Source organism: Siphateles boraxobius, unplaced genomic scaffold (assembly GCF_051911475.1).
Source record: "Siphateles boraxobius isolate OS27281-9 unplaced genomic scaffold, OSU_SipBor_1 5, whole genome shotgun sequence".
Classification (NCBI taxonomy): Eukaryota; Metazoa; Chordata; class Actinopteri; order Cypriniformes; family Leuciscidae; genus Siphateles; species Siphateles boraxobius.
In genome coordinates this window covers 21,875,431-21,890,403 of record NW_027509141.1, presented here as the reverse complement: position 1 = coordinate 21,890,403, position 14,973 = coordinate 21,875,431, and the positions used below count along the sequence as shown (strand labels likewise).

At 36.1% G+C, this 14,973-nt stretch overlaps 1 protein-coding gene across 3 annotated transcripts; it reads left to right on the top strand.

Moving 5' to 3' along the window:
- The first annotated feature begins 1,265 nt into the window (after nucleotides 1–1,265).
- On the top strand, nucleotides 1,266–8,378 carry slc6a14 (solute carrier family 6 member 14). 3 transcript variants are annotated; one of them, XR_013194879.1, is made up of 14 exons: nucleotides 1,266–1,419; nucleotides 1,618–1,786; nucleotides 2,091–2,222; nucleotides 4,081–4,218; nucleotides 4,560–4,638; nucleotides 5,647–5,779; nucleotides 5,880–6,020; nucleotides 6,110–6,338; nucleotides 6,887–7,012; nucleotides 7,095–7,213; nucleotides 7,329–7,424; nucleotides 7,507–7,616; nucleotides 7,860–8,027; nucleotides 8,142–8,214. XR_013194879.1 is itself a non-coding variant. In XM_077203261.1 (14 exons), exons 1-14 carry the CDS (start codon nucleotides 1,354–1,356, stop codon nucleotides 8,277–8,279), a joined length of 1,848 nt encoding a protein of 615 aa, XP_077059376.1. In that variant the 5' UTR covers nucleotides 1,266–1,353; the 3' UTR covers nucleotides 8,280–8,378. The 3 variants fall into 3 exon arrangements, 2 of the variants coding, with proteins under 2 accessions (XP_077059376.1, XP_077059377.1); XM_077203261.1 differs by having other exon boundaries at nucleotides 7,325–7,424; nucleotides 8,142–8,378; XM_077203262.1 differs by having other exon boundaries at nucleotides 4,536–4,638; nucleotides 7,325–7,424; nucleotides 8,142–8,378.
- Nucleotides 8,379–14,973: the final 6,595 nt, after the last annotated feature.

Genomic DNA, 14,973 nt, shown 5'->3' with positions numbered 1-14,973 from the left:
ACATCATGCTGCGGCAGACAACGCATGACCTAACTCACAAATCGTTCACAAATCAGCAAACCATACTATAATCTGACGCTTAACAAAATGACAGTGTGTTATACGGCTTAAATAAAGGTGGTGAGGTGTTCAAACCTGTAGAAATGTTGAGGGTGTTGAGTTAATAAGTTGCCTGATTATTTCAGGGTTGTGCTCTCTTTTCAGGCTTGATACAAAGATCTTATGTTTGCTCTCCATCCCTCAGTGTCCAGCCATTGAGGGTCTGTGGAATGTCAATAATGCTTTTGGAATCTGCACTTTAACATGGTTAAAAAAAAAACATAAAAAAAAAAACAGGGAAGTGGTTTCATTTAATTCCCGGAATCTTTTCTTGTGCTTTATGATACATTTTCTTCTAAATTTAAGGATTGGCACACAATCAAAACAAAACCATCAAACACAAAGTTTACTTATATGGAATAAAAGTAGCTGTCTTAAATTTTTAAGTACAATAAACTTGGATATTTAAGTAATTTCAACTTAAATCACATTGAACTGACTTAAAAAAAATAGTTGAATCTTGTATAACTTATAATTTTTTTTTGAAAATTGTTTATTTTGATGAGTTAAAACAATATAAAAACATATAATAACTTATTGATCGTATCATTTTTTACAGTGTATTGCTCTGTAAAACCACACAAAAGCATGTTTGATATTAATAAAGCCAATCCTGCTTCCCTGACATTCCCTGAATAGCTCAGCCTTCCCTAAATGTTTACTAACAAAATTTCATAGAAGTGATCTCACTGAAAAAATATGAATATGTCATACATATCTAAACCTCATGCTTATTTTCTTGTTGAATCATGAACAGTTGACGTTCATGCTGTTATAACAGGACGACTGTGAAGCCCCCTTTCTGAGGGAGTAAGTGTATCAGAGGCCTTGGTTTACAGTCATTAGTAGTTTATTTTGACTCTTACTTGACTCTACGTGACAAAATTAGCCCAGTTCTTATGTAAAAAAGAGCAAACATTCTGTACTTACACTGTATGATATTCTACATATACAATATATATATATTTAAAAACTCAAGAATATTTAACTCTTCCAAACAACTTTATTAATAAATCCTGATAAAATGTAAAATATTGATTTAAAGTTCAATATTTCCGTCAGACGAGATTATAATCAGTAATGTGTGCTGAACTGTGATGAACACACCACGTGTGATGTTTTGTCATGTTATAAGTAAGTGGGGAGGGGTGTATGTCACCTATATAAGACGACCATGTAGGTACAGTTTTTCCTCAAGTTCAGGCAGTCAGGTGTATCTATCACTTAAGCTGCCGCTCTTGAGACTGATGAAGAATGAGGAAATACGACTTGAACAACATTACAGGAGTATTTTTCAAAAACTCAGTTGCAGTCGAGAAGGTATGTATTTATTAGAATGTTTTGATAATAACAATAGCAAATTTTAAAATTGTAAAGCATGAACAAATGAAGAATTTTTTTTGATGTGATGTAGCAATGAGTTTATATAAATTAGTATATATATATATATATATATATATATATATATATATATATATAATTTTTTTATTTCTTTATTTTGTAATTTTTTTATTGCAGGATAAAGATGGGTCCAACAACCCAGATCCTCATGTTGGGCAGGAAGATGAGAACACTGACAGAGGAAACTGGAGTAACAAACGAGAGTACATGCTCTCTATGATCGGCTATGCAGTTGGTCTTGGAAATGTGTGGAGATTTCCCTACTTGGCTTACAAACATGGGGGAGGTAAGTAACTTTTGAAAAGAATTTACACAATCAGTCCATGATAAATTAAACTAGATGAATAAAGTTCGTAAACAATCTTTGAAGTTGGCTTGAGAAAGCTAGACCAGAAAATTTGAAGTAGTTTTAACAGCTTTAAGTTTTAAAGTTTGAAGTTTACAGGTTTTAAGTTTTAAATAGTTTTAAGTTTTAGTTTAGTGAGTTTAAAAGATAGATTTTTCAATAGATAGATAGATAGATAGATAGACACAAATGTCTCTTATATTTCTCTCTGTTTTTGAATACTGCATCTCCTTTACATTTCTAGGGGCTTTCCTCATCCCCTACGCTATCATGTTAGCTGTTGCTGGCCTTCCCTTGTTCTTTATGGAGAGCTCTTTTGGACAGTTCTGCAGCCAAGGCCCAATCAATGTGTGGAAAGCTGTGCCTATACTGCAAGGTAACATAATGAGCACTTAAAGTGCCCCTATTATGCTACTTGTTCCTAATTTTGTGTTGGAGGTGTCCTAAAACTGGTTTACATGCATCAAAGGTGCATGCATTCTCAAATGACTTGTCAGTCTCTCTAAATCCCTCCTTTCCGAGAGCCTATTCTGCTCTGATTGGCCAGATGGTCCAGTCTGTTGTGATTGGTCTACTGCGTACAGCACGTGTCCATAACCATGACTGAACTTTAGCTCCGGAGGCTTCCTCAATCCTTAGAGATTGTATACGCTTATTTCATGCAGCCGTTATTTTGAAATCGAATGCGAGGCTCCGGTGGGAAGAAAATCGGAAGTGTCGCCTTTAATCATAGGAGAGTCTTGAATGCGATGATGGCGTATTGTTGTGTTTAATGTAGAAATTAGTTATTCTAAAAATGTACATAGATTTCTTTCATACTTTAGACTATATACAGTGAAAATCATTTATAATTTTTTTTTCAGAAAGTAAAAAAAGAAGCAGGAATGAACTATATCTAGTACATATCCTATATTGGATATTAACATCCAATAGTGTAAATCGCGGCGGCAGCTTCAGGTTGGTAGTCCAAGGCATTGTTGTTTATCTTTACCTCCGGGGTTCTTCCCACCGGAGCCTCGCTCTCTATTTCAAAATAACGGCTGCGTGAAATAAGCGTATACACTGTAAAGACAGTAACGATAGAGTCACAAGGACGACTTGAGCAGGACATTTCTCAGTGATATGCCATTTTAAGTACAGATGTTGCAACTGTAATTCCTCACCATCAGCATTAACAAGTGTATGTTCATCAACAAACCGATGTGTATATTTCTAATTTATTGCGGTGAACATGTGGGAACTTTATCAATAACAGTGCATACTGTATGTTCGCCAAGCACTTATGTAAATGATTGATGTAACATTAAAGTGTGTAAAACAAATCTTGCTCAATCCTTTATCTTTACTCAAAGTTGTAAGAACAACAGACAATCTGCATTAAAAGACACCATCTTAGGTAAACAACTGCTTAGCAGAACTATTTCAGTAAGACAGTAAAAACGTGAGTTTGCCGGTTAGCCAAAGACCTACACAATATAAAACACAAACTACTTTTTTTTCATGAAAAAAATCCAAACTGTTTAATTCACTTGTCACGGTTCAAGACACGGTTGTATTGTTCGGGTCCGCGCAGCGTAACGTTCTTTTTTTTTTCATCATTTGGCACGCAGGCAAATGTTAGAATGTCGAGTGCTACAGTGCAGCAGATCAACTGCAGAATTGGCAAGCCGCTCAGATTTTTTCGAGGAGGCACCGACAGTATCGTTTCGGTCTACTGTGTGGGATCATTTGGGATTTAGTGGTACATATGACTACGCATAGTATTTTTTTCCCCTCCATGCTATGGAGGTCAATGGGGCCCATCAACTGTTTGGTTACCCATATTCTTCAAAATATCTTGGAAATGATGACAGAATTTTCATTTTTGGGTGAACTATCCCTTTAACGTTGGTAGATCTAGAAAGTGCAGAGGTGGTTTCTTAGACATGCACCAAGGATTTAGGTGGACTTTTACCATATTTTGAGGTCCACTAATGTGGTAAATGCCTCAGGGCTAATTTGTACATCTATTAAACCAACCTTGAGACATACAAAGGACAAATACTTTGCTGACACAGTTAACATGCAGATTGCATACTTACAAATGCCCTCAGGACTTTTACATTAATGTTTAAGGAGGATTGCAGACACTGAAAAACCCAACATGTGCAAATCAAGTTCATGCTTATTTAAACAAATGGATTCAAATGTTTAATTTATACCTTAAACGTATCTTTTCATGTGATCTTTTGTAGGTGTTGGCATCACAATGATGCTGGTTAGCACTTTTGTGGCAATCTACTATAATGTGATCATTGCATACAGTATCTACTACCTGTTTGCATCTTTTCAATATCCTCTCCCCTGGAGTGTGAAGAACTGCAGCTCAACAGGTTTGTTATACTGCTTCTCTTATAAAGAGGCCAATTTGCTGTGTCAGACATACCATGACTTTTTGCTTAGATAATGAAAGTATTTGGATTTTTCCAGATGAACTGGCTTTTTAAGGGATATGGGCTTTTCGCACTTTACCCTGTGACAAATTTCTCTGATGTGAACTTCCCTACACTCTGTGCTTAAAGATAAGAATTTATAACCATAACTAGATCTAACTACTGTCTCGCATGTTCAAAGTATTTATTTATCAAGATACTGTACCATCGAATAATAGTGCAGTAAATTGTTGTTTATACCTTATGTTGTATTTCAACAACCTACAATGTTTCTGCTGCAGCACTGAATGTGACTGCTGAGAATCAAACCTGCCAGGATGAATTCTCAGCAGGCCAGAGCCTCAGCGAGAAATACTGGGAGTAAGTTGACATTTGTTTTTATACAATACCTGCTTGTCAGTGAAACCAGAGTTTGTTGGCACGGTTTTCATTTCTTCCCAAGTTCTTGGATTAAACACAGACATGTTTAATATCTCAAAAAAGATCCTACATTTTTGACTAACTTATTGTTTTAGGTTGTGTCAGTTCGGTTGGCACACCACTAAAGACTTGCCGAGTGTAGTTTCTCTCCTGTTCTGAAGTATTTCCTGTTGAAACAGGAAGTTTAGCTGGTTTATCCTGCCTTTTGATGTTTACAAGGCAGTAATTGTAAGATGATAGCCACAAATACAAAAGTGTAAGTGTAAAAAGTGTAAAATGTTTGGTTTAAACCTAACACCACCCAACACATTTATCTGATTTTAGAATCATTTATAATATTTGTATAATTGTATAATGTTAATGGTAACGGTAACTGTACAATACTGTTAAAGATTTAGATATATACCATGGTTTCCACAAAAACATCAAGCAGCTGTTTTTATAACATTGTTAATAAGAAGAAGAAGAAATGTTTTCCTGAGCACCAAATCAGAATGATTTTTGAAGGATCGTGTGAAGACTGGAGTAACAGCTGCTGAAAACATTTTCACAATACTACTGTTTTTACTGTACTTTTTATCAAATAAAAGCATCCTTGGTGAGCATGAACATTCTTTAAAAAAAAACTAAAAAACAACTAAAGATGTCTAATAACTAACATTGAAATAATTCAAATAAATGATCTAAACCTCAGCATGTTTTAATCATTAGTCTTGATTGATAGAGTCAATAAGTCCATGTCACGAGGGCAAACTTGCAGATGTTACATGTTTGATAAACTGTTATAACCTAGAAAATAACCCTGCTCCAAACAACCTGATCGCCGAGTACAACACACAGTACATGCATTCATGCGTTGTATGCAACTGGTGTTCTCTGTACTCTTTTTAGTTAGGTTTGTGTGTGTTTCTTTCGTGTCTTTGCATTGAACATTTTATTTGTCCTCAGTGAGGTGGCTCTTCAGCGCACTAGCAGTATGAATGAGACGGGGCCAGTGGTGTGGCAACTGGCCCTCTGCCTACTGCTCTCCTGGATATTAGTCGGAGCAGCTCTCTTCAAAGGCATCAAGTCCTCTGGGAAGGTTAGCGTTTCACCCTAGAAACATTAACATTAAGTATCTGTACAATAAATAACATTAAGACGGCAATTAAATTCAATTGAACATAAATGTTATGTTTCAGGTGGTGTATTTCACAGCAACTTTCCCTTACCTCGTCCTTATAATCTTGTTAATTCGTGGTGCAACTCTGGAGGGAGCGAAAGACGGCATCGAGTTCTATATCGGTTCAAAGTCCAATCTCACCAAACTGGCTGATGCTGAGGTGTGTAAAGATCGAAACACATTGGTCTAACCGTACCGGAATACACATACTGTAAATCATACAGTTAACGTTGGCTGTTTTTATCATAGGTTTGGAAGGATGCAGCTACTCAGATCTTCTTTTCTCTCTCCATTGCTTGGGGTGGTTTGATGGCTCTGTCCTCTTACAATAAGTTTTACAACAACTGCTACCAAGACTCCATCATTGTGTGTGTTACAAACTGTGGCACCAGCATCTTTGCTGGCTTCGCCATCTTTTCTATCCTAGGGCACATGGCGCATGTCTATCAGAAACCAGTGTCAGAAGTTGCAAATGCAGGTGAGATCAGAAATGTAAATGTGGTGTTGTTTTTAATTCTAAGTCAAAAACAAGTAATCAAAGGTGTGTATTTGCAGAACAATTTTTAATACAAAGCAAATAATAAAATGAGTAATTTGTCGTGTAAGCCAACCAAAAAATAAATAAATAACACTATACACTCTTAAAAATTAAAAAGGTTCTTTAGCTTATAAAATGTTCTTCACACTACGAAAAAAATGGTTCTTTTAAGAACTGTTGACTGAAAGCTATGGTATTTGCCATGGAATAAAAAAATACAAAATGTAATTGCAAGATGAAAACTTTTTTTTTACTGCTGCAAATTCTGACTTTATGACTCGCAATTGCGCATTTATATCTTGCAATTCTGAAAAACGTGAGAATTGCAAGAAAAAAGTCAGAATTTGTTGCTAAAAAGTAGCAATTACCTTTTTTATTTTTTATTCAGTGGCAGAAACAAGCTTCCATAGAAAGGTTCTTTATCATCTTTCAGCATGTTACAATTAAAACAGTTTTAGCAAGAAGCTAAGTTGCAATTTGTGTTTTAGGTTTCGGATTGGCCTTCATTGCGTACCCTGATGCCCTCTCTAAGCTGCCCATATCACCCCTGTGGTCAATCTTGTTCTTCATCATGCTTATTACCCTTGGCTTGGATTCCCAGTTTGCAGGAATAGGTAAAGAATAGATCTATAATAAAAAAATTTTTTTTTTAAATCAGTACTCAAATATTTGATTATAATCATGATCTGTCTACAGAGGTTATCACCACTTGCTTTCAAGATGCCTATCCCAAGGTTCTGAAGTCCAAACGGGGACTTGTTACGACAACGGTCTGCATTGTTCTTTTTCTGCTTGGCTTGCCGTGTGTCACTGGGGTAGGCAAACTGTTCTGAACAGCACTGATTAGGTTGAAGGTACAGAGAGTCTTTCCAACTCACTTGTACAAAATGAAACCAATTGTACTTTTCAAATCTATGTTTTGAAAGGCAGGAATATACTGGGTGAATTTAATTGACACATTTGGTGCTGGATGGATTCTCCTGGTTGCTGGATTACTGGAGGTCTTGGGTTTATCCATCCTTTACGGTAAGTATATTTTTGTAATATGTTATATTATTCTTCAATTATTGTTCTGCCCTTTTCTAAAATTCATGAGATACATTTTCAGGTGGTAATCGTTTCATCAAGGACATTGAGATGATGATTGGGACCAAGAGCTCCCTCTTCTGGATATGGTGGAGAGCTTGCTGGTTCTTTATCACCCCAGTGGTTCTTTCTGTAAGTAGATGATTTTTTAACATATATACTTATGTTTATATTCATATTTTTTAAAGACACACACACACACACACACACACACACACACACACACACACACACACACACACACACACACACACACACACACACACACACACACACACACACACACACACACACACACACACACACACACCTATATAAAATTGTACTCAATGATGATGTTGTTTTTGAAATAACGTTTTGTTGCTTTTAATGCAGATTATTCTTGTATGGTCCTTGTATACTTTTACGTCCCCCACATATGGTTCAGTTGCATACCCAGATTGGGGCATTTCCCTGGGCTGGTGTATTACTGCATTTTGCCTCATTTGGATTCCTATTCTTGCAACCTGGAATCTGTACAAAGCTAGCGGAGGCCCCTGGCAGGTAAAGCAGAATGTTCACATTTTTATCTGTTGGCATTAAGATATTAACATGCATAGTATATCAGTGGTGAATTGTATTCTTTAGTCATGCACTCTCTTGTATCTTGTTGTACAGCGTATCAAATCAGCCTGTTCACCCAGAGAGGACTGGGGTCCTTACTTGGAGTGTCACAGAGGAGAACGTTACGGTACGAGAGGCGTGGCTGATACAAATATATTTGTAATCTCAAACAAATTCACTACTAGGTTGTAAAAAATGTTTAACATAGTCATATCATTATGTAGCACTACTCTTTGTGGTTTATAACTTGACATAGTAAGTAAGATAACTTAACATTTTAATGTATATACTTTTAAAGATGAACTGAACTGAAATTTGAGAAAAGGTGATATAACAGATGTATTTTATTTATTCTCATTGGTACAATTATTAAAATGGCAAAATTTGTTAAAAGGGATAAAATGGTACGTTGAAAATGTTGTTTTTGCTACGCGGGCGCCGCCATGTTGGATTTCAACATTCGGTTACGTCACTGGCATGGTTAGCTACTCCGTTGCCAACCAATACCAGCAGAGCAGCCGTAGCATGTAAATTCTCAAGGTCGGACATCCGGGACTTTTACTCCTATAATGCACTGCGCGCGCATAGCAACGCGGCGAAGGGTAAAACAAACAAGCGCCCGCCATTAAGCAACACGAAAGCGGAAGATAAACAAGCGCCGAGAATCATGCCTAAAAACTATACATTTATGCAGTTATCCTTTATTGGCTTTTTTGAAAAAACTGTGTCCCTCACTGATATTGTACAAGCTGTGCCACTAACAGACTGAGCTCATTACAACCACTTTGTAACACAGTGCTTTTGAATGAACAGTTTTTTTTTAATGAATAATGACTTTTTTTAATGAATAAAAAAATCGATTACATAGTTAGGGGGGGGGGGATGGGGTAGTAATGAAGTGTATAGGGCTAAGGCAGCTGGGGTTATGATACATTTTCACAGGCTACCTTTGACAAGGAAACCAGCACTCAAGTCATGGCTAGCTGCCTTAAAACGGTCTAGCCCTCCGACAGCCCCTTGATTTCGAGTCTGTAGTGAGCATTTTTTTAGCGACAGACTATTTAGAGATGTACTTTCGTCAATGAGTACATGAAGCGTCTGACAATGTCTGCATCAAATGTTTTATTTAGCCAAGTTACAAGTCCAACGCATAACGTTACTCGAAACCTTGATATTCGGCTGAGGGAAAAAGATCCCTGATAGTTCACTGCACAGGATGGGATCGGAATCCTGTTCCTCCTTCCCAAATGCCCCCTCGCCCAAAGAGTGAACTGCCGGCACGCTGTTAACCTAAACACTCTGAGAAAAGGATATAACAAATTAGCCTAGCCTAGCCCAGTCGCCAAAACACGTAGAATACACTGTTACATATCAGCTACTTATGCGGCGCTCCAGCGTCTCAGCTCGGACATCCATTATAGATAGCATAGCCACCTCCAACACGTCTCTCTCACCGCACAGCATCTGAAATGAACGGTGCATGGTGATGCATTTTTCGCCGATTAATAAATGTTCCAGGTTGCCCTCTCTGCAACAGATCGACTCCGGTGCAGTGTCCATGCTCCGGCAGCGCCCGCGCACACACCAGTCACTTCCCCCAAACGACCCTGTACTGTATGTGGAGCCTGAAACTGGTCATCCTCCATGTGATGGTAGTCAGATACTACTGGCCTGTTCCTCACAGGCTCAAATGCGTAACCCATGCCATTAAAATTACTAATTTTCGTGTGTGTATATAGGACCTGCAGCTGTTGCCTATATACCTTCGTTGGTCCTACCATGCCAGTGACGTCATCGAAATTGCCAGCATTCTTTTACACTAACAAGTGCAATTTTTGTGTTGCTTAAAAAAAGCTATATTGCTATTTTTGATTACAATTTTTAGTGTAATTTACTTTTAATTGTCATAAACACGTTTTCAACGTCGATTTTTTTTCAGTTCAGTTCATCTTTAATACCTTTGTTTGAATTAATTGCATTCTAATTGAATTTTTTGTGGATTTTATTTTTAATGAGAAGTCTTTTCTTTTATGAGAAGTTTGTATGTTTACATTTAAGTTTTTAATGTCCAAAGTGAAGGGGGAAGTGAAATGCAATATTCATATTTAATGAATATCAGTACTATATAACTATCATATAAATACTAATCAATGTGGGTATAATTAACCAGACAATCTGGAAAATCTTGCATCTTATATTGCAAGAAATAATAAAAATTAAACATTTATAATTATGCATATTGTTAATCATTGGTGTAACGTATTTGAGTACATGTAATTATTGGTTACTTTGTAGTTTTACTGAGTATCAAAGGTATTAGCATATTTTACTCTCTACTTGACTACATTTTTAAATTTAGTTTATGAAGTATTATATGTACTCTTAACTCCAATACATTTCTGATAAGTAATACAATTACTTGTTACATTTTGTGTGCCGCCTAACTTTTTCTGCAGCAGTTTATTTTGCTACAAAATAAATTATATTGCTATCTACAGGGCATTGAAGGTACTGTATCTTGTGCTTTATACCCTTACTCACCCAAACTTGTCAACAAGGCTACTTTATGGGAATGCAAGTGTATTAGCAGGAAGTTGTAAATCGCATGTTCCTTATATGAGATGAGGATACGACTGCAGCCGGGGATGAGGCTGAAACCAGTCCAGAGTAGGCTTTGACTATTTAATTTTCTTAAAATTATTTTATTTATCTGTTATATTGAAGAGACCTTTTTGAAGTTATTGGTTTAACTTTTGAAGTTACTTTTTGATATTGGTTTACTTATGCCCTTTTTGAGCACTTGCTTGTAGACGTTTAAAAGGCTGTTATGTCAACCTTGATTTATTGCAATATTGAGGTGATCAGTTTTATTTCAATTTAAGAATTAAACATGTGATTGCTATCCTCACAAATCAACCGTGTCTTGTTTTTCATTGGCATGTCTCTTGGGTGTTGAGGACTAATGCATCTTTGAGCCTTCATTCGGTAAAATTCATTACAGTATGAAGGGTTAGTTCACATAAAATTCTGTCAGAATTTGCTCACCCTCATGTTGTTCCAACCCCGTAAGCTTTCGTTCATCTTCGGAACACAAAGTAAGATATTTTTGATGAACTCTGAGATTTCACTCCTTCGTAGGCTGCTATGTAATTGCATCTGGCGGCATGCAGAAAAATTTGTAAAAATGTCGTTAAAATAGTCCAAGTGACTCCAGTTGCTCAACCTTAAGTTTATTATGCGACGAGAATACTTTTTGTGGACACCCCATACAAAAGAAAATGAATAGTTGAATAAAGTCATCATTTTGGGGGGTTTTGCGCACAGAAATTATTCTCGTCACGTGATAAATTTAAGGTTGAGCCCCTGTAGTCACTTTGACTATTTTAACATCATCTTTACTAACTTTTCTAGGCTGGCAGATGCAATTACATAGCAAGGAGTGAGCCAGCTCTCAGATTTCATCAAAAATATCTTACTTTGTGTTCCGAAGATGAATGAAAGTCTTACAGAGTTGGAACAACAGGAGAGTGAGTAATTACTGACAGAATTTTCATTTTTGGGTGAACTAACCCATACAATGTTGTTGTTGTTTTTTTTCTCAGGAAATGTTACCATATGTGAAATCTAGAACAATAATTGTTTGTTGATACTACACACTCAGACAATACAGGTTCTGCATTCTGCTTGTTCTTTCCAGGGTTTATGTGGGTCTATTATCCCAGACCATCATCAAGGTCCACTGTCCATCCCATGGAACCTCCAAAATTACTTTTTTTTTCAGCCAATGCATATAGTTTCCAGAAAAACCTTCATGTGCAAGATTTGAGGAAAGCAACATTGAGGAAAGAGCCTAACCTACCTACTGATGTTTGTACACAGCAAGTACCAACAGCAGGAAAATTAATGACTACAGTACCTCTGAAAGCTTTACTGACATTTTATTAGCTAATGAAAGTATATAATGGAAGCTATTAGAGTGATGGTAAAATAATGCTTTACGTGCACTGGAAGGTCTTGATGTTGTCATAGCCAACCCAAACACCCTGGCTGTTGTTTGCACAGGGACAGGGTGCACGGAACCATCTGTGGAGAATCCCATGCCTGAGTCGCACCGATTGTCAGGAAGCAACAGATATGAAGTAGCCTGATCTAAAGTGCATTGCCATAAAAACATTTTTCATTTATTTTGATGCACAAGACAAAAACCAGAGAACACAAGTGTAATTTGTTTTCTAGTCATCTCGTAGTATAAAGTGTATGAAGTATAATCCATCAAATGCCAGGAGGGTCTTCAAATGGCTTTTAGGTTAATGTGAATAGTACAAAAGAAGATAGAATAAAAAAAATATTGTTCAACATTGTGCCCTTCCTTGTAAGGTACATACAATTATTTTGTAATGACAGTGCATTACAAAGCAGTGATAGAGGAACAATAATGAAGTTATGCATGTGTGAAATGCATAATCTTGCATAATCCATCTTGCGTCATGTTGATTCAGTTTACCATGCATCACTACGATTCATAACAAATACAAAGTCCCTTACCCATCACTGCATTCTTTATGATTTAGTTGGTTGGACATCACTTAAAATTCGTTGACAACATCACTGGTATATCTTTATTTATAAAGCTATACTTGGCAAACTTGTCCATTAATGAATTTAAAACTACTGTAAAGAGTGTTGTGATGGAGACATGTTCTTGTTTTTCTTAGGAGTCTCATTGTGTTCTTTTTGTACTTTTATCATGAAAATGTAATTTGGTGTTGGTATGTATCCATTTGTTGTGATTTGGCTGCTACCTTGGACAGGTCTCTCTTGTAAAAGAGATTTTGAATCTCAATGGGACCTCCTGGTTAAATAAAGGTATAATAATAATAAAAAAAACTGAATCTGGAACTCATGGAGCTGCACATGCAGCAGTAGAGCTACACCTGTGATGCAAATACAATCATTTAAATCTCTTTTAGAAACAACTTGTCAAAGCACAATTGTGATTGAATGAGTAGGGAAAAACAAGGGCAATGTATCCAGCTTATATCCAAGCTATTTTCCGTAATTGTGCAAGACTTCCAATTCATTAGCCACTAATATGTAAATAACTAGAGGATTAACAGTCAACTGCAGTAAAAGTGCAGTAAACAGTAAAACTATTTGTGCTACAAACCGGTGTATAATTATGACAATGCTTTAAAACTTTAGAATTTTAGTTGTTTTTCTGCTGTCTAAAGCTGTCCCAACACAGGATGCACCAATGTATCGGCCAATAAAAGCAATTATTTTCACTATGATGATCAGGGCTTTGTCAGTGCTTTGTTACTTCTGATAAGAATCAAAGTCTTAGCTTTCAAATTCTGTTCATTTTAACACTAAATGGTGTTAAATGTGATCCTATCGCTGTAGTGCCTCAGTTGAAGAATCGTGGACCGCAATTCTTTTTCCTCTTTAATACAAGTTATAGCATGAAGAAACATGCATACGAGCCTTCCTGTGCAAGCTGAAACCTCAGTGCCTGTTGACAAGTCTTGGTTTTCCTTGGTTTACATTTATTTGTTTTTCCTTAATTACAAAAAAAAAAAAAAAGCATACTGTTACAGAATGCTAATTATTTTACATACCCTAACCCTTTTCAAACCAGAAATAAAAGAATAATCAAACACCCATGCAGGGCTAGTAACTGATTACATGTAATCTGGATTATGTAATCAGATTCCAAAAATGAAGTAGGCCTACCTGTAATTAGATAATATATTACATTTTAAAACTCAGTCAGACTAGTTATTTTTTATTGATTACTTGTTATCACAATGGCAGTAATTTATTCATAATTCATTGATTTTCCCAACTACTTATTTTTTTAAAAAAATTTTACATTTTCTTTTGTATAAAGTCTATTGCTTATTTAAGTTCAGAAGGTCTTCGAGTTTTGTGGATTTGCACACACACACACACGCACGCACGCACGCACGCACGCACGCACGCACGCACGCACGCACACACACACACACACACACACACACACACACACACACACACACACACACACACACACACACACACACACACACACACACACACACACACACACACACACACACACACACACACACACACACACTAGCCATTAGTCATGTGCCTATTACTTAAAACTGGATTTGCAGAAATCATTTCACTTTTAAGAAGTGTTTTCTCAACATTGCATATCTAATCAACTCCAGACAAACACAATTATTATTTGAATTATCACTCAGTGAGTCATTTAACCATGTGTTACTGTCTTTTGAAGGCTTTTGTCTTTCAAACACATGGTACACATGTAATTTCATATGCAATAGAGGGATTCCCCAACTTTTTTTTGTCAGCTCAACTCTTTGGCCTAATATATTTATTTGAAGTACCCCCTGAGATTTCAAGTTAATAAGTTCGGTTAATGATTCAGTCAATAAAAATAATAAAAACAGATAGCAATAAAATTAAATTCATGGTTCTGTAAATTGTAATTCCGTTAATTGTAAAGTGACATGCGGGTAAACAAATTAAGTATTTAAACTTTTTTAGTATGTGTATCATTTTGATTGTTTTATTCAAAAATTATTATTATTATTAATTTTTTGAATTAATTACTAAATAGATTATCATTAAACTCACTAACCCCAGTCTGGGAACCCCTGACATAATGTAATTCTATGTAACGTTACTTCATGTTGTTACAAAAAAAGAATAGAATAGGCTATATTTTCTTTCTCTTTGTATTTTTATATCAATGGTGATTATCCTTTTGAAATCAATATGATAAACGATTTAGGCCAAAAGTAATCAATAAGTTTACACTACTTTTATTTTTTAAGCACATCTTTATAAGACAGCCTGCAAGTAAGTTATATAT

What these genes read in the sequence shown, in the direction of transcription:
- slc6a14 (XM_077203262.1), top strand. Translation starts at nt 1,354, where the DNA reads ATGAGGAAATACGACTTGAACAACATTACAGGAGTATTTTTCAAAAAC. An exon ending in CCAAACTGGCTGATGCTGAG is followed by an intron (nt 6,021 to 6,109) that starts GTGTGTAAAGAT and finishes TTTTTATCATAG; the next exon opens with GTTTGGAAGGATGCAGCTAC. An exon ending in GCTTGCCGTGTGTCACTGGG is followed by an intron (nt 7,214 to 7,324) that starts GTAGGCAAACTG and finishes ATGTTTTGAAAG; the next exon opens with GCAGGAATATACTGGGTGAA.